Below are 26,324 nucleotides of genomic sequence, written 5' to 3'. Positions count from 1 at the left end.
TGCTCCGGCAGGCCTTCCCCGCATCACCAGCGTTTCTGGCCTTCCGTGGGCCACACGCATGAGCACGCTGCACACAGATGCACATACACGTGCACACGAGGCTGCTGCACAGGGGGGCAGATGCCCATGCGCCCGCGCACACACGCATGCACACGTGTGTTCGTCCCATCCTGCAGTCTGTAACCTGCCAGCTCCCCAACAGCTCTCCTGGGTCCCCATCCCCGCTCTCTCCAGAACCCTTTCCACGGAGGCACTTCCTGCCCCCCCCCGAGTTTTTGTAAAGGGCCCCGCAACCTACAAGTGGCTAAATCCTCTTGACTCTCTGATGGCCCTTGTCCCAGCTGACCCCTCCCTCCTCCTTGGGACACCTTGGCTGCTGGGAACCCAGTGCCTTTGGACTTCTGGGCCCTCTGCCAGGCCCTCGCTCCGCCCTCCCTCCCTGACGCCCAGTGCTCCAGGGCCTAGCTCCGGCCTCTGAGCCTTCGCTCTTGTCTCTTGGTGTCCTGCTTCCAGCCCACCTCCAATCTTCTCCCTATGAGACCCCGGGATGTTTCTCGCCAGCCCTGGCTTCTCCCCCACAGTGGCTGGGAGGCTGCTTCCCAAACGCCCCATCCTCGGCTCCTCCTCAGCCTTCCTGGTGCTCAGCCTCACCTGCAAGGCATTCTGGGCTGTTCTCTCCCGCGCACATCCACCCCAGGTGGTCCGTATCCACTCAGAATTCAACTGCTCGGCTCTGGCTTCCCCCATACCACGCCAGGGAAAACCTACGCCTCCCACGGCACTTCCCGGCTTCGGAACCTCCCAGGGGCCTGCAGGACCCCGCCCCCTTCCCCCTTCCCCCCATCTCTCTGACCTCACGGACCCCGCCTCCCTACCTGGGCACACACAGGTGTCTGTCCCGGTGGGACGAGCTCTCCCAGGAGAGGAGGGAGTGTGTCTTGGGTCAGGTGCCAGCAACAGCATACCAGGGTCAAAGGTCAAACCCACCCCCAGAAGGGCCTGCTCCTGAGCAGCTCTGCCCGCAGGGGCACCAGAGCCCGGGCAGGGTGGTCATGCCCCCAAGGCCTCCTTAGTCTCCCTGGGGGCTCTTTGCCCCCACCCTCCCTCCCTGAAGAAACCTGCACAGCGGACTCTGTACCAACCCCCGCCCCCCGACCTGGGCACGGTCCCCCCGCGGACCCCAGGGCAGTGTGGGCAGTGACGCGCACAGCAGCCCGGGGGGCCGCACACTGGCCAGGTGCAGGGGACAGCTTCCAGCAGCGGAGACTTCAGCAGAGACCATGCGTGGCCCAGGGCAGCATGGACCCCAGAGGATGAGGCCTACGAGTGACCTGGCAGGGGAGGGGAGACAAGCTGCTGAGAGGGAGGGCTGACTGGCACCAGGACAGAAACTGTGACAATGTCAGCGGCCACCGTGGGAAAGGCCCTGGGCATGGCAGGCACAGGGACCGTCAGATTTCTCCACGTGTTATCTCTTAAACTGGACCACAGGCTAACAAGCATTCTTCCTGAATTTGTTCCTGAGCACAACACAACTTGCTGACTTCCCAACCTGCTCTGTCTCCGCGTCCTCGGGGCAAACCCAAGCTCCCTGCCCTGTGTGATTTGCCCTGAATGACCTTTGCCACCTCCCATTGTCACAGACCTTTGGTCCAGCTGTGCCCCTCCCACGTCCCCGCCCCCGCCCCCCCCTTTCCTGCAGAATCCATGTCCAGGGCAGCCTTCCAAGCAGCAGAGGAACAGGGTTGGATTTGGCTCTCAAAAAGAGGCTTTTGGGAACCCCAGCAAGGAGGGCAAGGGCGGGGGGAGGCCGTCACGGGGTGGAGGGAGGCCTGTCCCAAGGTCAGCTCAGCTGCACACTCCAGCACCCACCGCGGATGCCCTTTCACCCGCAGCCGCGCGGGAGGTCTCCATTCCCAAGGTGGAGGAACAGAATGGCGCCAGGGGAGCCGGGCAGCTGCGGCCTTGAGCCACAGGTCGTTCACCTGAGCCACCACCTCCCTAGGTTATGTCCCCGGGCCTGGAGCTCCCAGAGGCCAAGCGTCAACCCCAGGGTCTCCACTCATCATAGTCAGGGACACCCAGGACAGGAAAGCCGCGAGGAACTGCAGGGAAACCGAAGCCTAGAGCGGGGAGGACACTGAAGCCGAGGACATGCAGAAGTGGAGCCCAAAGTGCTCCCCGCAGTCCCGAGCCTCGGCCTACAACCCGGTAAACCGGGCGGTTGTTGCGGGCCCTCGCGGTAGGGCAGGGGCGTACAAGGCCCCAGTGCACGGAGGTGAGGCCGAGCTTGGGGCGGGGCCGTCTGCCTGGGTCTCAGCGCGACCTCTGGTTTGCAGGTGCCTTGCCCGCACCTCGGACCCCTTGTGGGGAGGCCGGGGCCCACGCCCCACAAATGGCTGCTCCTCGTTTGGAGGCCACCTCCCCGAGCCCCGATTTCCTGGCAGGTGAGCTGGGGGTCATAATGCCCAGCACCCGTGTGACCTGTGAAAACGAAGTGCCGTGAGGCACGCGCAGCACAGAGGCTGGCACGCAGCAGGCGCTCCCCCATTACCCCAGTCGGGGCTCCTGTGCTCCCGCCCAGCCGGCAGGACACGGTCCGGGCCCTTAGGGGTCACGACTCCTGCATTTTGACCCCTCCGCACAGACGGTCTTCCCCAAGGTCACATACGGTCAGTGCAAGGGGGACCTGGAATGCGACTCGTGGAGTGACGAGGAGAATCCGGGTCGGCGGACCTGGGGAGCCTATGCGCGCGCCCAGACTCTCACCAAGAGGCGGCGCAGCAGGCGGGGGCCAGACGCGCTTTCCGGCCCGGGCAGCCGGCCGCCCGCCGCCCAGAGCTTGTCCTCGCCGCCGCCGGCGTTTCCAGAAGCCCCGCCCCCTCCCCGCCCCCCAGTGCGCCCTCAAGTTTCTCCGAACTTTTCCGCGGGTCCCGCTGGGCGCCCCGCCCTCCGCCCGGTGACGTAACAATGGTGCAGCACGGCAGCCAATGGGCGGCGGCGGGGGCCGGCAGCGCGGGCCAATGGCGGCGGCGGACGGTCCCGCGGTCCTGCCCGGCCGGGGCCGCACTGCGCCGCCCGCCGCCCGCCCGCCGCCGGCGCCCGCACCGCCGCCCAGCGATCGGCTCGCGGCGGTTCAGAGCTCGGCTGCGGCGGGCGCGGGCGGCGGCGGCTCCTTCCCGTCCGTCCGTCCTGGGACTTTCACCTCCGCGCCTACCCGCGGAGGGCCAGCGCGCGCTTCGGCCCGCAGCGGGGGCAGGGACGCCAGTACAGCGGCCCCACCGCCCCCCACGGTGAGTCCCCCTCACCTGGCTTGCAGCCCCCGTCCCGGGCACTCGCCCATGGCTGCCGCTTCCCTCACGCCTCTAGGGCACGGGCAGAAACACCCGCAGGTGCAACCCTCGCTGCGCTCGCTGCCGACCCGCAGACATCCTGGCCTCGCCCCCGGCGACCCGAGGTCCCCCGTGCCGCCGGGAGGGGATCGGGAGGAGCTGACGGGCTGCCCGGGACGCGCCACCCAGCCCTCGCCAGCCCAACCCCCCCAGCCACCGAGCCGCGGCCGTGACTCAGTGCCCAGTGACGTGGGGCGGCCCAACTTTACGTAACCCGCCCGGCGCCCCACGGTGTCCACACTGGGTACACCTGGGGCGCAGAGGCCCAGGCGTGGGGGGTTGCTCTAGTCATAGCACCCCCCAAAAGGGCGCTGTGGCTGCAGCCCACCCTCACCGCGCCCATCTCTGTAACTTAGGCATCCAGACCCTTTGTGTCCGAGGACTTTGCCTTGAGAGAAAGCAGAGGGTCCCTGGGGCCGGGGCTCAGGTTGAGGCCGCGGTCTCGGAGGGCAAGGTCTGGGTTCCCTGTGGGTTGGGACCCCCCCGCCCCGATGAGGGACCCCTCCCCCCACCCCCCGTGTGGAATGAGCCCCAATTGGGCAGCAGGAGACCGAGTTGTAGGCCTGGCTCCACCCTGACTTGCTGACTGATCTTGGACAAGCTTGTCCCTTGCTGGAAAGTGGGGTGACAGGGTTGCTTCGTCAGGTGTCGGGGAGGGTCAGGAGGGGTGGCCCACTCGGGATTTGCAGGCTGTGGGGAGCGGTGCTACCAGTATCTATGTTGATTTCGGTCGCCAGCCTCCTCCCAGGAGCCAGAGGGGGGTGGCCCTCATGTAAACATCCCGTTGGGTGGATGGCCAGAGTCCCATCTCCACCCCAAGGGCATCCTGCTGGGGCTCACAGCCTGCATCCCCTTCTTTTTTACAGATGAAGACGCTGAGGCCCGGAAAAGGATAGACTCCCATCTGCAGAACTAGGTGAGCTCCGTGCAGGAGCCAGCTGCGTGTGAGTGCAGAGCTCTGCCCCGGCCCTGCCTGGGGGGGAGACTCTAGGGGTCCCCACTTGTGGTCAGGGGTCAGAGGAGAGGGTCAAGGTGAGGGAGGGCTGGGACAGGTGTGTGTCCTACAGAAAGGACTGGGCTCAGCGCGAGATCTGGGTGCAGTGGTACGGCCCCTTCCTGCCCTTTTCTCTAGTTGGGGTTGGGTGCGCCCAGCCCAGGAGGGAGCAGGACCTTCCCCTGCGTCCCTGGGCTGGAGGGGTGGGGGCGGGGGTGACATTTCAGTGTGGTTCTGTTGGTGGGTGGGGTTGCGGGGGCTGAGTCGGGAAGGGCCTGTCCAGTGGAGACGTCAGAGAACAAGGGGAGGGCGTTTCCGGGGGGGTGGGGTGTCAGGTGCTGCTCGATCCCGGGTCGGGGAGGCGGCTCAGGGTCTGGGAGAGAAGGCAGCTGCGAGGAGTGACGGGGAAGCGCCCGTCCGAGGCTGGAGGTAGGTCCGTGGTCCCGGCCCTGTGGGGCCCTGGGAGGGGGGCCCAGGAATCCCCTCGCAGGCCCTCTGGTTTCCCGGGGAGAGCCCGGCGGTGGGGTCGGGTCCTCGACGCCTCACCGCGGCCCCCTCCGCCTGCAGGTGGTGGGCCGCAGCGCCCATGCCGTGAGGCCGGAGTCGCCCCTCCGCCAGCATGCCGTGGGACGCTCAGCGGCCTGGGGGCGGTGCGATCGGCGGGCCCGAAGGTGGCAGCGCGGCGCGCTCGCGGGCGCAGAAGCAGTGCCGGAAGTCCTCATTCGCCTTCTACCAAGCAGTGCGCGACCTGCTACCGGTGTGGCTGCTGGAGGACATGCGCGCCAGCGAGGCCTTCCACTGGGACGAGCGCGGGCGCGCCACTGCCTACTCGCCGTCAGAGGCGCTGCTCTACGCGCTCGTGCACGACCACCAGGCCTACGCGCACTACTTGCTGGCCACGTTCCCGCGGCGCGCGCTTGCGCCGCCCAGCGCCGGCTTCCGCTGCTGTGCGGCGCCTGGGCCGCACGTGGCGCTGGCCGTGCGCTACAACCGCGTGGGCATCCTGCGTCGCATCCTGCGCACCGTGCGTGACTTCCCCGCCGAAGAGCGCGCCCGCCTGCTCGACCGACGCGGCTGTGGCCGCGTGGAGGGTGGCGGCACGTCCCTGCACGTGGCCTGCGAGCTGGCGCGCCCTGAGTGCCTCTTCTTGCTGCTGGGCCACGGCGCCTCGCCTGCTCTGCGCGATGGTGGTGGCCTCACGCCGCTCGAGTTGCTGCTGCGCCGGCTGGACCTTGACTCCGGGGCCACTCCCGCCCCCGGGGCGCCCGCAATACCCGCAGAGCCGCGCCAGCGCCGCCTGCTGCTGCTTGACTTGCTGGTGCTGTACACGCCTGCGGGTGCTGCCGGCCCTACCCGCTGCGAGCTGCTGGGCGACCGGCCGCGCTGGCAGCGGCTGCTGGGCGAAGACAAGTTCCAGTGGCTGGCGGGCCTAACGCCGCCCTCGCTCTTCGTGCGCGCCATGCAGGTGCTGGTCGCCTCCATCTCGCCCTGCCGCTTCCCCGAGGCCCTGGACGAGCTGCCGCTGCCGCCCTTCCTGCAGCCTCTGGACCTCACGGGCAAGGGCTAGCCCACGGGGCGCCCGCGGCACTGGATTTTCGGAGAACGCTATTTTTCAGAGAGTTGTACCTAGCACTTTACATACACTGATCTCTGTACATTAGAATCTCTTTTTCATGTGTCGCATGCATGGGGGCAGGGCCAGGGCCAGGGCGGTCAGGTGGGCTCCAGGGGGGGGCGGGGTCTCTGGATCTGGCTGTGCTCAGCGCTCCACCTGGCCGCACTAAGCAGGGCTGAGGGATCCTGTGGCTCCCAAGAGCCAGGCCGTGACAGCTCACTGCCCACCTGGAGGAAGGTGAGGGCCAGCCTTCCGGAGGTGGCGGAGCAGGAGCGGGGCAGGCGCAGGGAGCGTGGGCTGATGTGCCTAGGCAGGGCCGACTGCAGTGCAGGGGCGAGGAGGCCGAGCGCGCGCCCTCCGTCTGGGGCGGCGGGGAGCGAGGAGGGAGGCCCCTGAGGCGGTCGGCATGTCAGGCCTTAACAACCGCTGTGGCCCCGGCTGGGCTTCCTCAGCTCCCGCCCTGGCGCCTGCTCTTCCTTGGGTGTCACCGTGGCTCCCTCCACCGAAGCTAGTCTAACCCAGGCCCGGCGTGTCCCTGTCGCCCCTTGTGCTGTCCCCCGAGAATGAGCGGGCGCCTCGCCCAGGGACTCCTGGCCCCAGCCGTACCGCCTCCCGGTGGGGTTAGATGTGCCCTAGGCGCGCCCCAGCACGCCCTGACCAGCGCCCCGCGGGGGTCGGGCGGTGCCTGTGGGCAGTGGGGGCGCCTTTTGGCCCCGTGGGAAGCCCAGCCAGCAGAGCAGGTTTCTGCAGGGAGGCGCTGAGCATGGAGACTTGCTGGCAGACACGTCATGACCCTTTGGGATAAAGCAATCCTGGCCCAAGAGCGGGGTCCATGCCCGGAGCAGCCCTGGGGCCAGGGACAGCAGCCAGGCTGCGCTGCCCGCGAGCTCTGCTGGGCTGTGAAATCCAACCCATGACCACACGGGCAGGAAGACCATGGTGTCCTGCCAGGGGCAGGGAAGCTGAAGGTCTGCGTGACGCAGAGTGGCCAGCCTGGCCAGGGGCAGCCACTGCCCACCTGCCCCCGGTGTCCCTGTGGGAAACATGCCTGGGAGCCAGAGGGGCTCCGGGTGGTGGCCCATAGGCAGGCGGGTACAGGGGCCCTGGGTAGCAGGAAGGTCTTACCTGGGGGGGGGGGCTGGTTCTGGCCTGCACCTGCCACCCCCTCTCAGGGTGACGTGGGACAAACCCCTACCTGCGGCTTCTCTGTCCCCACGTTTTTAAAGGGTTTCTGACCCTCTCCAAACTCCCTGCCTGCCCTGAAGTGAATGTGGTCCCGGTTCCTGGGAAGTGTTGGGGTGGCAGGAGCCCAGCCCAGTGGCTGATCCCAGATTCCCCAAGGGAGTGAGGGCTCCTCCCCTCCTGCTGCGTGACCTGGGCCAGTTAAATAGCTTCCTTGAACCTTGACACTTGGGGGGAGCAGATACACACATGTCCAGCTCAAAACTCAGGGCACCGGGAGCCACTGGGTCTTCTAGGCGCTGCCGGGTGCCCTTTTGGGTGAGGGCACCTTTGCTTTGGAGGAGGCGGAAAGCACCCCGAGCCTCCGGTCACGGTGGCCCCGGGGGCCGGGCCTGGGGAGGCGCAGGGGACCTGGGGGAGGGCCAGGGTCTGCGGGCGTGTCTTCTCATGTCTCCCCGCCCCAGCTCTGTCCTGTGATCCTGTGAGGTGGGCCCAGGGCGCCTCTGGCGACAGCCTCCCTTGAGCTCCCTGGGCTGGGGACTCTGATGGTGGGGTGAGGGAGCTGCCCTGCCTAGAAGGGCGACACCACACCTGTCAGGCAAGCGGGAGGTGGCCCCTGGGCTGGTCCCGGCAAGAGGAGTCGCAGCGCCGCAGAAGGGAAGGTCAGGGCCCAAGTGGGGTGGTTTGGACGGGGGGTGGGCAGGGGTCTGCGCCGTCATTCACTGGGTGACCTGGGCCCAGCTGAGGACCCCTTGGAGGCGTGGGAGGGCAGGAGGCTGGCAGCTGGGACTTTGGCCCCTGGTGCTCCCCCTCTGGGTGGGTGGGCCAGGGTGGGGGAGGCGAAGGGAGTTTGGGCTACTAAGAGCTGCGGGAAGGCCAGGGAGATGAGGCCAGGCCAGCGTCACAGCCTCGTGACAGCCGAGCAGGGCCGGATTCCTGGCGTGGCTCCTGCAGAGTCTCACTGGAGACTGACGCCCAGCTCGGCGAGGAAGGCGCAGGGTGGATAAGGGTTATCTGGTGGCCACGGCTGGGGCGGGGCGGGGCCCCTGCGTTGGGCTCTTCAGACTCGTGGGCCCTCCAGCCCCAGGTCAGCAAACGTGGCCACCAAACAGCCGCGTCACCATGATCGCCCTGGCGATGAGCAGGGAGGGCTGGGGACACTGGAGCCGGCCAGGCACAGCCCAGGGCGCCCTTGGCAGACACCAGCCCAGCCTTGGCCACCAGCAGGAGGTCTCGATGGCTTCTCACAGGCCCCGCCCACAGCAGGCCCACTTTCCTCTGTGGCGAAACGCCCTGGTTTGTCTGCTCAGTGTGTTGAATCCTCCAGTCTTTCAGAGGAAAACCCGGCTGGGGCTGATACTGGTCCCCCTTCCCCCCCGGGGGCCCCTGAGCCCAGCCTATTAGGCTCAGGCCAGAGAATCTGTACTCTAGAGGCCTACTGGTACTGTGACCTCATACCCAGAGCTCAGGAGGGACAGCACAGGACATCGTGTGCTGCAGGGGAGACCTGGGGGTGGGTGGCGGGGAGGGCAGGGGAGCGAGGCCCCTGGCCGCCCCTCCTCCGGCCCTGGTGAGGACCAAGCCCGGCCCCCTGCGTGGCCCTTGCAAGCTGGCCCCATTCTCAGGTTACCTCGATCCCCCGCCCCCCCCCCCCCCCCCGTTTTATTAGTCCGCTTTCCAGTCCTGTACTGAGAGCAGTTTCCTCGGCTGCCCCAAGCCGTGTGCAGAACAAGGATGCTTCCTGGGGGTTGGGAAGAGGAGACAGCATTGGGCCTGTTTCAGGGGAGGGGGCTGGTGGCAGAGCCCAACCCGTGGTGACTGGGGGTGGCTGCATTTGAAAATGGAGGCGCAGCAGGCGGGATAAACGCACAGACATTGCCCGCGGTTACACCCAATGTTGCGCTGGTGGCTACTCTCGTGTAAAGACAGCGGTGCAGGTGGAGATTCCTGCCTTCACGGGTTTTCACGGAGAACCCCAGCGTGTAGGGCTCGTGCCCAGGGCGCAGCCTCGGACTGTGGGAAGCCCGGTGGGCTGTGTGCGGCCGGGCCCAGCCCGGGAGCGCCGACGGCCAGAGCTGGCTGCCCGCCCTCGCCCCGCCACCCCGACATGCTGTGGGCATTTTGTTGCATTTTGTTTTTTCTATGTGCATGTATATAATACATATATTTTTCCTGTGCATGTTTTTTACGTACATGATATTAGGTCAGTACACAACTCTTTTTAAACTTACTGTGGTATAAGCATTGCTCTGTATTGTAAAACACGCTGTGAATGTGATTTCTAAGAAGTCTTTGGTGATTATTTTGTGATATTTGACACAGCTAGTGTGGATACCACAGAGTCAATGTTAGAGAGGACAGAGCTCTTAAAATGCAAATTTTATTTTTGGAATAAATAATACATTTACATGGCTCAAAATTCAAAAGGTACAAAAAGGTATGTACTTCAGGGAACCAGTGTGACCAGCTGCTGTGTGGCAAGCTCGCTTCCTTCTGCGCCTCCTGCGCCCCTGGGACCGTGCCCAGCCGCCCCTGCCAGTAAGAGGATGGGAGGATTGGTGGGGGGGCACCTGCAGCCTCCCCTCCCGCCCCTTTCACTCATACAACCGCCTGCCTCCAGCACCACATCATCACGGCCACACCCGAGAGCTCCCTCCTTCTGTCCTCGAGGCGGCAGACGGTCGCCTGGCCTCTGTCCCGGAGCCCAGCACGGCGGGTTCACGAGGGGCATGCGCCCCACAGCAGTATCTTGCAATTAGGGAAAAGGCCGTGTGGAACGTCTTTCCCGGTTCAGGACTTGTTCTGAGGACAGGCGGCCGGGGTTGGAGTGCGCGGGTTTGAAGGCATCGAGGCCGCTGCTGGACAGCCAGGGGCTCCCCAGCCCGGTGCCCGCCGCCCGCCCGCGGCTGAGGCTCTCCTCCTGGTGCGAGCCGGTGCTTTGGGCGCATGTGCAGCATCGAGTCCCGTTTCTCGCAGGTATTTCCCCTTTTAGCTCTTTGTGTGGTTTTTAATGTACAGCATTTCTACACTTCAAACAAATCAAATCTGTCTTCCTCTGGCTTTTCTCACCACCTTCGGTTTAGAGAGCCCTCGTCATCCAGAAATCAGCTACTGTTCCCCCCCTGGTTTTAAGGTCCTTTAATCTATTTAATGGTTATCTTGTGCAAATACCTGAGCTGTGGACACAGGGGCTGTAAAGTCCGCTCCTGTCCCCTCATCTCCAACGCCACCACACCGGCCTCTGGCGTCACCCCCCGCCCAGGACCGCGAGGATGCTGCACGGCACGGTCTCCAGCCCCAGGTCTCCCTGTGTCCCCTTGAGCAGATTCTGGACCCCCCCCACCCCACGTCTCTCCGGGACAAGGGGTGCGCCTGGGGCCCTAGTGCGGACGGAGGCTGTGGGCCTGGAGCACTGCCCGCACCGCCCGGGGCGTCTGGGGGCCAGCGCTGTGTTTAGGGGCCCTGCCTGCCTGCCCCCGACAGAACCGCCCCAGCGGGGCTCTGACTGAGACCCGCAAGTCCCTTGGGAAGGGCTGGTGTCCTCCATCAGGGATGTCCAACCTCTTTCCTGGATTTAGGTTTTCTTGGATGTCTTCTGGAAAGCTTGGTCTTTAAAAAAAATTTGTTTTCAGAAAAATTGAGAGAGAGAACCAGCAATTTGTTGTCCCCTTCCTGATGCGTTCACGGGCTGACTCCTGCAGGTGCCCCGACCGAGGGTCGACTGGCAGCCTTGGTGCCTCGGGACGGCGCTCTAACCAGCTGAGCCATGGTCTAACCAGGACCTGACCCAGGTGTGGCATTTCTTATTCAGCTGTCCTTGGGAACAGCTGTCCTGCCGTTAGGGATGTGATCTCTTTCCCCGTGTTGGGTTCCGGAGGGCACACCTGACATCTGCTTTTGTTTCTTGGAGGGAGACTTCGCCCCAGGGGCTTGAACCCTTGAACACCTGTCAGCAGCAGCCCGGCCTCAGGGGGCCCGGGGAGGAAATAGCCCGGCGGCCGCCTCAGGAGTGACCAGGGTGGATGTTTGCTTCCGGGGTGACCCCGCCCACAGGCCTGCCACCTTGGTCTGGCGGGTGCACATGTAAACGTGGAGCAGGTCGCGGGATCACACGCGCCGTGCTCCCTGGCTGCTGGTCTGGTTGGCAGGCCCTTCCCGGGCAGGCGGGAACAGCCTCCAGCGTGGAGGGCGCCGGTCGGGGTGCAGCCACAAGCCTCGACCAGGCCCGCAGCTCATCGCACCGTCTCAAAGCACAGCAGAGAACGAAAACCAGGGAGAACACTGCACGAAGGCCTGGTGCTGGCGGTGGTCCCACCGCATCTGGCTCGCCTGGGGTCAGCGGAACGGAGCCCCGGCGCGTCTGGGAGGCTGTGCGCCAAGGGACAGGAGAGGCACGCCGTTCGCCGCAGCTGCCCAGTGGCCTCTGCCGCCCCCGAACCGGAACAGAGGTTCCTGCCAAAGTGAAGCGTGCTGTCAAGTCTGGGATCAGCGTCTTGTCCTCACTGAGACCTGGAGGCCCCCCGTCTTCGCAGCTGGCTGGTCCCCCTAGTCGCTCTGCGCCTGTGACCCGCTCGCCGAGGAGCGGCCGGCCTCGGGGGTGGGCCCAGCCTGGGGCCGGCTGAAGCCAGGGCCAGGGCCTACAGCGCGTCTGCGTCCAGGAGGGGCGGGGGGCTCCAGGCGGGTGCGGCGGGGTTGCCAAGGCCTGCTGCTCGGATACCTGCGCGCTGGCAGGCGCTGCCTGCCGGCCCAGGGGCAGGGGTCAGGCCTGGTGCAGTGGGCGCAGCTTCAGGCTCGGGGCGGGGGGGTGGTTAACCCAGGTGCCCACTGGCAAAGCCGGGCTGCCCTGGGAGCCAGCGGCGGGTCCCGTGGCTGCCCCACACGTGGAGAACACGTGGGTGACCCCCCGTCCCCGGAAGCTGCAGCCGAGGACCATGCAGGCTCAGGATAAACCACTGCTGCTGAATGTGTAACATTTGACTTCAGATGAGGTATCTTACGCAGGTTTGTAACACACTAGGAAACAAAGGCGGTAATTAGGAGATTCACCCTCTGAGGACGCCTCTGGTCTCTACAACGCCCACTGGTCACATGCCACTCTAGGCATGTCTTGGTCACCTAGCACAGCCACACGCCCCTACGTCTGGCTTCCCGTGCCGTCTGCGCTGTGGGGCGGGGGGGGGCGGGGGGGGAGGCGGGGCGGGGGGAACGCGGCCGCACGCCCAGGACCGTCCCGCCCACGGGCCGGAGCGCTGTGGCTGAGGGGCGCTCTCCAGCGGCGAGCGTGCCTGGCCTGGGCGTGCCGCAGCGTGTGTGGCGTGGTTCCCTTCCGGCACGCGCAGCACCCACCTCTCACCCATGGCCTGGGGGCCCTGGGTGTCTGGCATGGAATGTGTGCCGGCACCTGTGTCTCTCAGAGGCGGCAGCGGGCCACCACGGGGACAGTCGGTGGTGGGAGAGCACGGGCGGCCCCCCGTGCCGTCCCGGGGGACCAGGCGCGGTCAGTGCCGAGAGCTGAGGACGAGACTGCAACACACAAGCCGCTGCGGCGCGCACACCTGGCGGCAGCCACTGTCCCCGCACGGAGATAGCCGCCCGGGCCCAGAGGTGCTGCCACCTCAGCGATGGCTGCGGCCGATTGGCTGAGGCTGTGGGTTCCAGGACAAGGTGGAAGCAAACATGGATGAAAGCAAGTGTGGGCGTCCGCCGTGGCCGGGCATGTCTGGGCCGCAGTCGGTGAGGCGTGTCCGAGAGCGAGCTGCTCAGAAACCGTCGGTCCGCCGCTCGCCTCCGCTTCCTCCGTCCTGAGCGGCTGCGCGGCTGCAGCGGCTTCAGATGACCTCCCACTCGTCCTCCAGGTCCTCAGGGTGGGCGGCGGTAGCCTGGCTGCTCTGGGCACCGTGCGAGTGGCTGAAAGTCTTCGTCAGCCGCTGGAGGAGGCAGCCAGGGGGGCCCACGGCCCACAGCTCGTCTGAGGAGGTCGCTGCAGGGACAGGAGTGGTCACGCACGCATCAGTCGCCCGCCCGGGGCAGGGGTGGGGGGTGCGGCGCCGGGCGGGGGGCGGGAGGCACAAGCAGAGCCGGCCCACATCCAGGTGTGGCGCTTTCCAGCTGCGGGGCCTGGGCACGGCGCCCCGAGCTGCGCCTGAGCTTCCTCAGCATTAAAGCGGCCCTATCCACTCCCTGGGAGACTCCAGCAGCCTGGGTGCCCAGTCCCTCCCTCAGGGTGGCCCCCTGCAGGGGGCCTGCGTCCCGTGGGAGCCGCCTGGGACAGCCCGCTGACAGGGCCCCAGGAGCCAGAGAACCCCGCGCCCTGCAGCCCCGGCACCTGCCTGCGAGGCACGTTGCGCTCCCAGGGACTTTCTTCCAGTAGTCTCCGGCGGGGTTTTTGTCGGTGACGCCATAGCGCCGGGCGAGGTCGCCGTTGGGGCAGCGGGCCCACACGGTCCGGGTGCTGAGCGCCAGCTGGCAGGCCTGCAACCCTTCGGGCAAACAGGGCTGGCTATAGGGGAGCCCGGCTGCAGCGGGATGGAGCGCCCCTTCCCCGGGCCTGCGCTCTCCCGACTGCACTGCCAAGCAGCGTGCTGAGGTGACAGAGCCCCCACCGGGCCGGGCCTGGGGGGCGCGGGGACAGGGTGCCCACCAGCAGGGCAGGCACAGCCGCCGAGGGCCCGGGGCTAAGGGACGGGGGTCCAGGCTGCATACCCAGGGCCACCGTTCTACTGGTGGCCCTTTTAACCATGAGTGACACAGCGGCCTCACAGGAAGGGGGTGGGGGGTGAGAAAAGCCCACGCCGCCCTGGCCGCTCCGCCTGGCAGACAAGGGCCCCGGGTCGCCTGTGTGGGACGGTGCCGCGCGCTTGCCCACCCTACCTGGCACGTGCTCCCACTCGGTCCCCACTGGCATCTCCTCGGTGATCCCCAGGCGGACGTGCACGTTGTACCTGCTGTCCAGCGCCCACAGCATCTGGTCGTTGGGGCTGCAGTGGACGCTGACCAAGGCGAGCCCGGCAGGCTGGAAGCAGGAAGGCAAGGAGGAACGGGTGGGTTGTGTCGGGCAGAGCAAGGCCAGGAGGTGTGGAGAACCGAGGGCAGTGGCCGTGGGTCGGGAGGGTCCAGAAACTTTGCTGACTGCTGCTGCCTGGCTGCCAGCCCCCCCAACAGATAATGAGCCTCTGCCCTGCGCAAGGTGTTCTGCCAGGAGCTAGCAGTCCATCTCCTTGACTCCTGGGTTTTAAAGTCTGGTGTGAGGCCATTTGTCAACCAATCACACAAAGAAGTACAGGGCCGCCATAGGCGAGACCCAGAGGACGAGGTGCCCGGAGCACCCAACCGCAGCGTCGGAGCCAGAGGCCAGGGAAGCTGCCTGGGCCCCGACAGCTGCTCTGAGAACAGGAATGTCCAGTAGAGGAGAGTGGGGAGAGCACCAGGGCCAGGCCAGGCTGGGCCGCGCCGGACGCGACAGCCACTCCAGAGGCTGCACCAGGCCCGCGGCACCCAGGGTCCGTGGCTGGCGGTCGTCAGCGAGGGGCCTGGAGACGCGTCCGGGGGCAGAGGCAGGTGATACAGGAAAGACCCGGCTGTGAGACACAAGGGTCCCACAGATGTTGCTGAGCCTCTGCCGCCCTCCCTGAACCCTGACACGGCCCAAGAAATGTCTCCTCACAAACGTCAACTGGCACAAGTCCCAGTGACCTCATCCCAGGGGTCAAGCAGAGCCACATGGGGGTGAACAGTCAGTGGTCCACGCAGGCTGCTCCCCCTTCCAACCCAGGATGCTCGCGCTCGCCGGGCCCAGGGGCTCTCGGATCTCGGTGTCCCGGGCTCACGTAGGGCTGTGCGAAGGGCACATCCCCGGGCGGGGTGGGGCCGGCCCTTCTGCACCCGGCTGTGGGCTCGGGGCCCAGCACCGACCCTTCAGACCAGCCCCTCGGCGGCTCTCGGTCAGGCGGGCTGCCTCCTGAGGAGCTACGCTCGGCCCTCGGTGAAGAGGCGGGCCGGCGGGCCCCCACATGGCGGCCTCCAGGCACCAGAGCTGCCTCCGAGGTCGCTGCTGGCCTGACACTCGCGTGGGACGGCAAGGGGTCCTGAGTCCCAACACAGTCTTGAGAGAGGACCAGTTTGGAAGACGCGCACTTCCTGATTTCAAAACTATTGTGAAGCCATGGCAATCAACTAGTGTGGCTCTGGACCAAGGACTGGCGTGTAAGTCAAGTGACTAGGACTGAGGGTCCGTAAACAGATCCATCCAGAGAAGCGGTTTTTGACAAGATTGCTGAGACCGGTCAGTGAGAAGACAACAGCCTTCTCAACAAATGGCACTGGGATAACTGGACATTCACATGCAAAAAATGAGACTGGACCCCTCCCTCACGCCATATACAAGTTACCTTGGAATGGATCAGAAAGCAGCGCAGAGCTAAGCCTGCTAAGGGTTCCTTAGATGTGACACCAGCGGCAGAAGAACAGAGAGAACAAGGTGCACTGGACTTCATCAAGACAAGTGACTTTTGTACCCAGAAGGTCGCTATAAAGAAAGTGCAGAGAACCCACAGAATGGGAGAAAACATCTCCAAATCCTGCATCTAATGAGTCTGGTGTCCCGAGTAAGTTAGGAACTTTTAAAATCCAACAATAAAAACACAAACAACTGAAGTTTTAAAAGAACAAATAGCTTGAAGAGACATTCCTCCCAAGGTACGCAGACGCCGACAAGCACGGGGTAAGGGGCTCCGCTCCGCTCCTCGCCGTCAGGAAACGCAAAGGAAACCTGCAGCATCACGCCGCTGGGAAGAGAGTCCGTCACGGGGGCACGTGGGGAACCAGGACCCCCAGGCGCTGCCATGGTGAATGCAAAGCGGGCAGCCGTGGAGCAGAGCTCGCAGGCCCCCGCGAGGGGAGACGCGGAGGCACCGCCGGCCCGGCTGTCCCTCTCCAGGGCGTGCAGCAGAGGCACTGGACCGGCATCCCAACCAGAGCCGCTCGACGGCACAGCGGTGGCGCCCTTCACAGCAGCCAGAGCGCGGCAGCGCCACGGCCGCCGGCTGCTGCGGGGGCGCCGCACTGTGGCCTGTCGCTGTGCAGGGCCGCCTCGCAGAGGCCCCAGGCCCACCCCAGGCCTCTGCCACCGAGCAGCTGGGGCAGAAAAGGGAGTCACACGGACGCTCTGGTTTCCCGGTGCACGTACAGGCTACGTTTACACTTCACTGTGGTCTCTCAAGTGTGTAAGAGCATTATGTCTAAGAAAACCACAGTGTTCACACCTTAATGAAAAAATACTTTACTGCTGAAAAGGCCCAGCTATTGCCGGAGACTTCAGCAAGTGGGACCCTCTGGCCGGGGGAGGGGCTGCCTCCACGCGGGTGGGCGTGCAGCGCCGCCAAGTGCCACACGCTGACACCTGCCTGTAGAGGAATCTCGTTCAGCAACAAGAAGGGGTGCAGGACTGAGCCTAACACGGCATGATGAGCCCCCCAAAACATGATACCACGTGACAGAAGCCAGCCTCAGAAGGCCCCACGGTCTGTGACTCCATTTCTCGGACACCGCGAGGGAGGGAAACCTAGAGCAGGGACGCAGGCCCGAGGTTGCTGGGGCTGGGGGCGGAGGGTGAAGTGACCGCTGGGTACAGGGCTTCCTTCTGGGGCGATGAGAATGTTCTGGAACCAGATGGTGATAAAGGCTGCACCACACTGTCCACAGACTAAATGCCACCACTGGCAACTTTATGTTATGTGCATTTTACCACAATTTTTTAACAAAGAGTTGACTTGCCTTGCTTTGTGACAGCATCTCGCTGCTTTGCAAGATGGCACCATTGTAGGAACTGGGTAAAGGGTGCACAGGACTTTATTTCTTACAACTAAATTGGCAATTATCTCAATAAAAATTTCAATTAAATAAACTTGCAGCCTAAAATGTTGGCTTATTCATATTCAAAACTTCATAAAAATAAAAAAATGAAGGATGCAACTTATAACATGAGGTAAATAAGGAATTTAAGATTTAAAAATAATTTGGGAATGGTAAAAAATTATGTATAGTCTGGGTGTGCTTCCAAAGACTGCGTGTGCACGTGAGTGTGCGTGTGCAAGAGTGTGTGTGACAGCGTGTGCACCAGCTGCTGCTTATTAAGTGCCCTTTGCAGACGAGCTGCACGGCGGGGGCGGGGCGGGGAGCCACCCCCCAAGGAAGCCCCAGATTTAATTACAGCCATCGACATGCTTTGCTGTTCACAAATCAAAGGCGTGCTCTCAGCTGTGAAGTCCCTTAAACAGGACCTCGTCGGGGACAAAACCCAAGCTGCCATCTCATGTTCTCAAAAGACAAAGGCTCATCACTGACTGTGAGGAGCGAGTGGGACCGCGTTTCTCTTGTCCTGGGATACGCCGTCACTCCTTCCCATTCAAGAGCCTCTCCAGCCAGCGTTTTACACACCAAGACCCTGACGAGACAAAGTCAAGTTGAGGAGAATTTTCACATGGCGACGGGCTACTTCTGAACTGCTAGTCCAGACCCCGCTGCCGCGTACGCTGGCCGCCTGCTGCTTTGGGTGCGGAGACGGTCCTCGGATGAAGGGGTCCGTCCCAGTTGTCACGTGCGGTGGAAACACGGCTTAGCTTAGACAACATGAGCTCAAAAAGCGACACATTTGGGGTCCCCTGGACAAGACAGGCTTGTTTCTGACTCGAAGTTTATCGTTGAGGGTATTCCCCCAAGAATTCCGGCCCTAGCCCCGCACTGCTGGGAGCAGCGAGAGGGAAAGTGGCTGTGGAGGGTTCTGGCCGCCGGCGGCCGGTGGAGGCTGCGGACAGGGAAGAGTATAACCCAGCCGCGGCCACCCGCGCCCAGGGTTCCCATGCCCAGAGTTCTCACGTGGGCTGTTCTGATCGGATCTGACGAGACAGCAGCCTCCATGAGAACAAGACCATGCCTCGCGTGGCCTTTCCACATGGGAAGGCACGGAAGCTGGACTGAGCCCCTTGCTGTGGGCTGCTGAGACTGGTTCAGGGGCCCCTCCTAAGTGGTGTCCCCACACCGCGCCATCCTTCCTGGGCTGCAGAATAACACGCGCCAGGCATGTGACTTGGGCCACAGTGCCCCCTGCCTGCAGGGTTGCTCTGTGGCGCTCTACCCTCCGCAGCGGTGCAGCCCCTTCCTGGCCTCCCGGCCGGCCAGGTCCCGCAGCACTGCGCGTGCGCTCTAAGCCCCCGCAGCGCTCCTCCCGCCGCTGGACTCCCCGTGAGTCCACCGTCCGGGTCCTCCTGCTCGGCAAGCCCAGCCCACAGGCCGCCGCCTCCATCCGCCTTCTGTAGGACCACGGATCCCATCTGCCGGGCCCCCAGCGTGCTCACAGCAGATCCTGTCGCACAGGCAGACTCTTAGCGGCCCGCTGGGCCCCCGACACTGGCCCCAGACGCTGAGCGTGGTGGATTTCAGAGCCCTGCCCACAAAACACTCAGGAAACCGGCACAGGGGACAGCAAGGCCCAGGTGACCCGGAACAGTAACTGAGAGACAGAGGACAGTTCAACCAAGTGCAGACTCCAGAGAAAACAATGTTTCGTTCCAGCAGAACCTTTGGCTTCTCTGTTTCAAGGGCTCACCAGAACCACATTGGGCTGAAAGGGCCCCACGAGAGCAGCTAAGCTCTCCTCCCTCACGTGCTCTGCGCCGCAGAGGCGGCCACAGCGGGCGCTGCAGGGCGAGGGGCCCTGCGGAGCTCAGCCTGGAGAGGGGCTGACGGGGTGTCTGGGGGCTCAGACCTGAGCTCTCCAAACTTCCACCCGTATCCTAAGGACCAGGCACACACGCAACCGTGCCCCCTGCGCCCCCGGCTAAAGAAAACGAAACAAAATGAAAATGTCACAGCCAAACAGCATGTGTATTAGACAGATTATTTTGGTAGGGACCTTGTGTGAACTTGGATAAAATTCAGCCAGGAGCATTTCGGGAACACAAGGTGGATGAATCGAGATTCTGCAAATCAAGAGCACGAATCACACTGGAAGGACCTTTCTGGAAACACGCTATTCCCGGAGGCCGTGGTTAGCAAAGAGCCGGTCCTGCCAGGAAGCCTCTCCTCCCCCAGGCCGCCTCCCCCGCTCCCTGTTGTCATCCACCTTTCATCCACCTCGCACTTGTGACACATGGTGACCTTGACTTCTCCTTGAGGGTTCAGGGTCTGTGCTGTGCGCCCCGATGCTGAGGCGCAGGGTTTGCTCAGCCTTGTCACTCGCCCCCACAATGGCTGTGCTTTCTGACTTGTGTTTTCTCCGTGGCTGACCTTCCTGCTTCCAGTCTATTCAAGTGTCAGTTCAGTTTGGAAACCAGGTTCCATCGTTAACAGGCCCGTATTTAAAGTGCCAGGGGATTCTCAGAGTCGAGGCCTGGACACCTTTTCTCTGTTCCCTCTGCAGCCCGGGGGCGGAGCCCCGCCCCCGGGGCCATGTGTCCCGGCGGCGACCAGACAGCCTTCCAGCTGCTCCGACGCTGGGGGCCACGAGGCCGGGCTCTGCCCCCGGAAGGCGCTGCGCCAGTCTCAGGGAGCGGCTCTGCGGTCATTCGTCGAACGCGTCTGCTCACGTACAGGCTTCACTTGCAGAGTGACTTCTGCTCACAACACTGGGAAGTGCAGACCAGCTGAGCGAGGCCCTGCTGCTCCCCGCACCCCCGGCCTCCGCCGTGCCGGAGGCCCCTGTGTTGGGTCTGAGGCGCGACTTCGGAGCCCCTGCATGTGCTGCGCGGAGAAATGCTCGGGGACAGGCTGCCGGGGCACTGTCACCTCCTGTCCCTCCTGGGTGGCGGCTGGTGACGCTGACCGCTGCAGCTCACGCGGGCCTGGCAAGGCCCTCCGAGTGGGAGGGGCCTGGAGGCAGCCTTCGCCCTGCGGGGACCGTGCACGGACCCTCCTGGTGCCGGCAGTGTTTTGGGAGCCCTGGGTCTTTGTTTTGACCACCAGGCCACCTGGGTGGCCGGTCTGCGCCCTGACGGTCCTTGCTGGAAGCACAGCCTTGCAGGGCAGCAGCAGAGGGCAAGGGCGACAGTCCCAGCCGAGGCTGAGAGGTGAGCCCGGAATGACGGTGCTCCAAAGGAGCTACAGGAAAACAGGCAACGTGGGGAAAGAGCAAGGGCGCGCCAGAAGCCAATGTAATTCTTCTCTGAACTGGGGTCGGGTCCCCAGCAAATACCGCGGGCGGGGACGCAAGGGGGGGTGTCCTCCCCGCAGACACCAGAGCTCCGCCCACAGCCCAGGCTGTCTGGAGGGCGGAGGGGCCGCACAGGGCGTGGACATGCTCTGCAGGGCTGTCCTAGGAGTGTGGGCTGGGGGGTGACTCGCACGTGGCTCTCAGCGTTCGGTGTGTCCAAGTCTCCTGTGAGCTCTGGGAGACCCAGCGCCACTGGGGAATGATGGCAGAACCAAAGTGCATACGCACGCCTGCCCTTTCACTCCTGAAGCAACGCTATAGGCAGAGGGAGTTAAAAAAAAAGTTCAAATTTCACACCGAGGCAGAGAACAGCTGCTCCCCGCTGGAGGGTGGAGGGCGGGGAAGGGCCAGAGCAGGGTCTGGAGGCAGAAGCAAGGCCCACTCCAGCCCCAGCTCCAGCCCCAGCCCCAGCCCGCAGCCCCGCTGGCAGAGGACACCCGGTCCACGCCCCACCAGGCGCTCGGGAAAACCCTGCAGGCTCTGCGCTGATCGCCCTCCGACAGCCAGGACTGCCGCCACCGAAGGAGCGCCTCCGCCACGGAGCACGGGAGGGGGTGAGCGTGGAGGCCACCTAGGGGAAGAGAGCCGGACATGCCCGCGGACAAAAGAAGACATGACACCTGGAAACAGTAACAGGATCTTTCACAAAACCACCGATGAAGTCAAGCGCATCTAGGAAGTAGGATAAAAGCAACCACTGACGAAGTCAAGCACATCTAGGAAGTAGGATAAAAGCATAGAGAGACAGAAACCAGGAGGGAAGAGGTAAGAAGAGTAGAGGCCAGTTGAGGAAGTCCAAGGACGGAAGTGTGACCCCAAAAAGAACACACAGAGCAACAGGAGGGCAGAGGTGGAAGGGACAGCTGACAGGGTGACCGGACATGTCCCAACAAGGCCACGGGCTGCACAGCACAAAGGCTGAGCCAGGCCGCCCTGGGCGTTCTCTGAACCCTGGGGACAGAGAGAGCTCACAAAGTTCCAGAGAGAAAACAGGTCAAATACCAGGGATCAGCTATCAGAATGGCCTCAGGCTTCTCAAGAACAGTGCCAGACGCCAGGAGGTGCTGGAGAAGACCTTCAAACCTCTCAGGGAAACGACTTCCAACTTAGACTCCTGTGTCCCGCCAAGGCCGAGAGTGACCATGGGTGAAAGAGGTTTCAGACATGCAACGTCTCCAAAAGCTACCCGCCATGAGCCCTTCTCAGGAGCTTACTTAAGGACAGACTCCGCGAAAACAGAAGAGGAGGGTACGGGGTGCAGGAGCGCGGGAGGCGAAGGGCGACCCCAGGTGGACAGGGTGACCAGGCCAGACAGGAGTGGCCGAAGCACCCGGAGGGACCCCTCCAAGGAGAGGCCCTGGAGCGCCCACATGCATGGGGAGGAAACTGGTGGCAGGCAGAGCGCCGGGGCTGCATGTGTGCACCCACGCAGGAAACTAGACGGGAAGACGAGGCAAGACCAAGTCCGGGGGAAGCAGTGTGTACAGAGAACAGTGTCGCTTACTCAGCACCCCGCTCCACCCTGGGGAGCACGCGCTGTCGCAGTCCTGTGAGCGCCTGGCTGCGCTGTGCCTGTGAAAAGGGCAGAGGCCGGGGGCCGGCGGTGGCCACGACGGAGCTCTGCATCCCAGCGGGGGTCAACTGACAACACCGAGAGCCAGAAAGATCCAGAAACAGCCCCCTGCGCAGTTACTCAGGGACATGAAGCTGTAAGAGAGCGGCTCTCTAGAGGGGACATGGGTGGGGACCTGTGACGCACCTTGTAAGACTTGGCTGATGTCCACCCATTACTCACGTATGCGACTCTGATTACAACAAAACGTGTGCTTTTTTTGGTTTGGCAATTCCTTCATTCAACGTCATTGTTTCATCAAATCCGGAAAAGTTCCGCTGCATTTCTTCACATTTTTTCCGTGTCGCCTGTTCCTCTCGCTTTTCCTCCAGGACTCCAGCCGCCTTTCCATCAAGCCGTCTGTCCGGTGTTCGTGGGAGGCTCTGCGACGTCAGCGGCAGACGCCAGCACAGGCTCTGCGCGGGGCTTCCACATGCGTGCTGTGCCCTTGAGCTCAGCGTCTGCCCCCATTTTCTCGTGAGGTGATGTTTGCACACAGCAAGTGCCCACACTGTAGCTCTGCCATTCTGAGCTCTGGCACCTCGTCACCCCGGGACGCAGCCTCGTGCCCCTTGGGCCAGCCATCCCCCGGCGCAGGCAAGCACAGGCCTGGTTCTGCCACCAGAGGTTTTGTTTGACCTGACCCCCCCCAGAATGTCGCGCACATGAATCATACAGGGTGCCTATTTGCAGCCGTCTTCCCTCCCAGGAGAGAGCTGTAGGAGTCCCCTTTTTATCCCATCTATTTCCTTATTTTAAAAAGATTTTAATCATTATTCATTTTGAGAGAAAGTATGGGGGAGAGAAACAGCGATGTGTGTGGTCACCTCCCACACGCCCCCCAGTGGGGAGCCAGCCTGCAGCCCAGGACTGTGCCCTGACTGGGAATTGAACCAGTGACCCTTGGCTTGCAGGCCCGCGCTCAATCCCCTGAGCCACGCCAGCCAGGGCCTGTTTATCTGTTTTCATTACAGAGCTGGACGCAAGGGTCTGGAGGCGGCGCCAGCCTTTGACCAGCTGCCTGCTCTGCGCACTCGGACAGGGACGGGTCCAGCGGCTGCCCGCCTGCGGCGTGTCTCCCATTCCCACTTCCCTGCTGCCACCCCTGCTGGGGCCGAGGCCTGACTCACACACAAAACTTCCCCCTCCAGCAGCAGAGGCATTTGGTGGAAGTTTCAGAACGTGCCCCTTGCTTCCCGTCCTGCAGGCTGGGCCAGCACGGCTCCGCGGCGAGTGGGAGCTGGTGGCCCCGGACCCGAGTGCTGAGCGTGGCCCTGTGCTGGTCCGCACTCAGGGCACTGGCGCAGAGCCTGGCGACTGTCACCGGCCAGCTGGGGAACTAGCTGGGCACTTCTGCTTCGTCTGCACTTGGTCAGTAAGCTGAGGCCGGCAGAGACAGCATCCGAGAGCAAAGCTCCGGAGTTCTGAGGTCAGCAGCCCGCTGGGTCGCAGCCCTCCACGCCCCAGCTGCAGGGCTGCACCGTAGGGCCTGGCAGCCTGGGGCCAGGTGTGGCTCCTGGTGACTTGCAGTGAGGCCCAGCCCCATCCTGGGGGCCCTCGCAGGCACCTGTCTCTCCCCCGCTCACTGCCCCTTGGGGAACTGTGTCACAGCCCCCGAGCAGGCCACCTTCCTAAAACTCAGCCTGACCAGGCCACTTGGCCTGGCCCTGCACGAGGGACAAGCTGCCCCAGCACGATGGCGTCTGTCTGGTCGTCGCACATGCATCGCGGCTCCTTGTGCTTGGGACACCCTTCAGCCCTGCCCGCCTGCCACGCTCCCACTGCCCTTTCCTGTTCCGGCACCAGCACCGCCTGTGAGAGCCTCAGGCCACCTGGAGCCCCTGGTGGAAGGCTGCTCCCCGGCTTGTGCCTGTCGCCCCCTAAGCACAGGCCAGAGTTTCTGCTTCAAGAGCTGAGGGTTTGCATGTGTGGCTGCAGCAGCCACGAGCATTTCCAAACGGGATGGCCTGCACCACGTGGCCTCGAGGACCAGGGCTGAGCAGGCCTGGGCCAGCCCCTCACTGCCCAGAACCAGAGCAGTTCTGCAGGCCCGCTCTCCTCCCCCGCAGAGCGAGGCCCGGTGTCTCCCAAAGTCTAAAGTGCTCCGTGTACCGGAGAGGTGCGGGGAGGCAAGACCGACAGCAGGACCCAGGCCTGCACAGCAGGGGCCGGGGGGACTGGAGCAGAGGGCTGTCCCGGCCCCCAGCCCGGGCCCTTGGTAGGATATGCGTTTTCTCTCTGATTACAAAAAAATTCCTTGCCCATTGTAGGTAAAGATGGAAAATAGAAATGAGCATTATAATCGCTCCCCTGACTGGAACAGTAACTTTGTAGTGGGTTCTCTAGGTATGTAGTAAGATTTTGTCATTGTTGGTTTCTGTTTTTTCACAAAATTGGAACCACACCACATAGCCTCACCAAGAAAGTCGCGAATGCAACACAGACGGACGCCACTCAGTGGGGGTGTGCATGCGGCACCCTGCGTGCCGGCGACCGCGACGGCCAGGTCACACTGCGGCCTGCTCGGGGGGGCCTGGGAAAGCTCCGGTGAGTGGCAAAGGCCAGCCCCAAGGCCACGACAGCCCCTGCTCCACTAGGAACAACCGCCACACCAGTGCTCGCCAGACATGATTTTAAAAGGCTTCTCAGAGCACACCCTTCCTTATTTATAGTGGCCGTTGCAGTAAGTGGCTGAGTGGCTTCCTCAGCACCAGGACAGGGCCACGGCCATGATCGCCACACAGGATCTGACTGGGTCACGGTATCACTGCTGTAAATAGTGATGCCAAATAGCTTTGAGAACATTTCTGATCATTTCCTAAGACTGGCTCTTATTAGATTACTCAGAGCTACTAATAACTAATACGTTAACTGCAAGATAGTCAGAAAAGAGAGGTAACTAAAGGTAGAAAAACCCGGCCACCACAGCACTGCCCAGGTAGAGCCACTGTTAGTATTGTGCTGTGTATCTTTCCAGACCTGTTCAGTGCATACTTTCTCACACAAAAGTAGAATTGTCAGACACGCTTTGTAACTGCTGTTTCACTCCACAGCTACTGTAAGCGGTTCTCCATGGGAGCGTGAGGCCATGAGCCAGAGCTGCAGCGGGTTTCCCGGTGTGACCACGTCGCCACAGCAGAGCCTCGGCCCTCCCGCCTCAAGGAGCAGCAGCCTCCGGGCCGCTGACCGCGTGTCAGCAGTGGCTCTTCTCTCACCGACAGCCAGGGACTTCCAGGGCAACTCTGTCTGCTGCTCTGGCACCGGAACTTTCTGCTTCCTGTCCCAGAGCCCCATCCCTGTCGCACTGCGGGAGGCTGTGCCACGTCGGGGAAGGTCCCAGCTGGAGCTGGGCTGCCTGGCTGCTCAGTGCCGTTCAGGGGGACGCGGAGCGGGGGTTCACCCGTGGCGTCCCAAATGAGGTCAGAGAGCTCATTTCATTGGCTCCAAGTCCCAGCGCTTCAACCCCAGGAGGGAAGACCCCAAATCTCTTAGAAGCAGGTGCTGGGTTATGGACACAGGGCCTGGCTCTGCTGGAGAACCGACGGAGCCAGTCCACATGGGAAGGGCCAGCTGGGGCTCCCACCACCTGCAGCCGGAGCACCTGGACCCGGGGAGAGCAGGGTCTGCTCGGGGTGGGGCAGGGGGGCAGAGGGCACCAGGCCCGCGGGGACCAGGGGGTGGAGGGGAGCGCCAGGGGCAAAGCAGATCCCTGTCAAAGAAGAGGCGGGGCCCTGCTGGGGGGCGGGCGCCAGGCTGCCTGCCAGACCAGGCTCCTTTGTGCCACACAGTGTGCTGGCAGCACACAGTGTGCCAGCCGCACCAGGAAACCACATCAACTGTGCTATTAGCTTCAGAGCTGATTTTAATGTGTACAGAAAATTCTCCAACTGATGAGGCGAACTCCAAAAAAAGATGCTAAACACAACTATAAATATTTTCTCCAAATCCTTCTAAATGTTAGCAAGTCTGAAAACTGAGTCATTTGTTTTGAGTGTTTTGTTAAAAACTTCACCCCAAAACTACTACGGGACGGAGGTTTAACCAGAGACAAGAACAGGAAACAGGGCTAGAGAAATTGCGGCCAGTTCTAGAAGGTTCCTGTGGCTCACGCTGCTGTGCCCTTCAGTGCCCATCACTCTCCCCCCTTTGTTCCCAGTGCAAGCGCGTCCCGCACGCGGACCAGGAAACTCGGGCGAAGAATACGTAAAATGAAGTATAAAGAGGCGGCTGTGAGTAAAACACGTACGTCCCAAGTCGCCCTGAACTTCTACATCCTGCTGTGAAGCCCCCCGCCCCCCGCCCACTGCTGGTCGCGTCTCCTCAGG

The 26,324-nt window shown here is 63.3% G+C and overlaps 2 protein-coding genes across 2 annotated transcripts in view; one reads left to right on the top strand and one right to left on the bottom strand.

The window, feature by feature from the left end:
- The first annotated feature begins 4,957 nt into the window (after positions 1-4,957).
- Positions 4,958-6,049, top strand: ANKRD9 (ankyrin repeat domain 9). Its single transcript, XM_054567675.1, has one exon. It carries the CDS (start codon positions 5,006-5,008, stop codon positions 5,951-5,953), a length of 948 nt encoding a protein of 315 aa, XP_054423650.1. The 5' UTR covers positions 4,958-5,005; the 3' UTR covers positions 5,954-6,049.
- A 6,362-nt stretch (positions 6,050-12,411) lies between these two features.
- TECPR2 (tectonin beta-propeller repeat containing 2) overlaps positions 12,412-26,324 on the bottom strand; it is a 75,259-nt gene continuing 61,346 nt past the window's right edge. The window contains exons 18-20 of the mRNA XM_054567742.1: positions 14,054-14,195; positions 13,513-13,662; positions 12,412-13,163 (exon numbers count right to left, since the gene is read on the bottom strand). Of these exons, the coding sequence (XP_054423717.1) occupies positions 13,012-13,163; positions 13,513-13,662; positions 14,054-14,195 (444 nt within the window). The 3' untranslated portion in view covers positions 12,412-13,011. The remainder of the gene's footprint in view (positions 13,164-13,512; positions 13,663-14,053; positions 14,196-26,324) is intronic.

This window comes from Pteronotus mesoamericanus, unplaced genomic scaffold (genome assembly GCF_021234165.1).
Source record: "Pteronotus mesoamericanus isolate MK-2021 breed Mesoamerican mustached bat unplaced genomic scaffold, CSHL_Meso_final contig_192, whole genome shotgun sequence".
In the NCBI taxonomy this organism is placed as follows: Eukaryota; Metazoa; Chordata; class Mammalia; order Chiroptera; family Mormoopidae; genus Pteronotus; species Pteronotus mesoamericanus.
Note: the sequence above shows the minus strand (reverse complement) of the source record. Positions and strands in the feature narration are given on the sequence as shown.

Bases quoted from the DNA above. Each gene is read 5' to 3' on its own strand.
- ANKRD9 (XM_054567675.1), top strand. From the start codon at position 5,006: ATGCCGTGGGACGCTCAGCGGCCTGGGGGCGGTGCGATCGGCGGGCCC.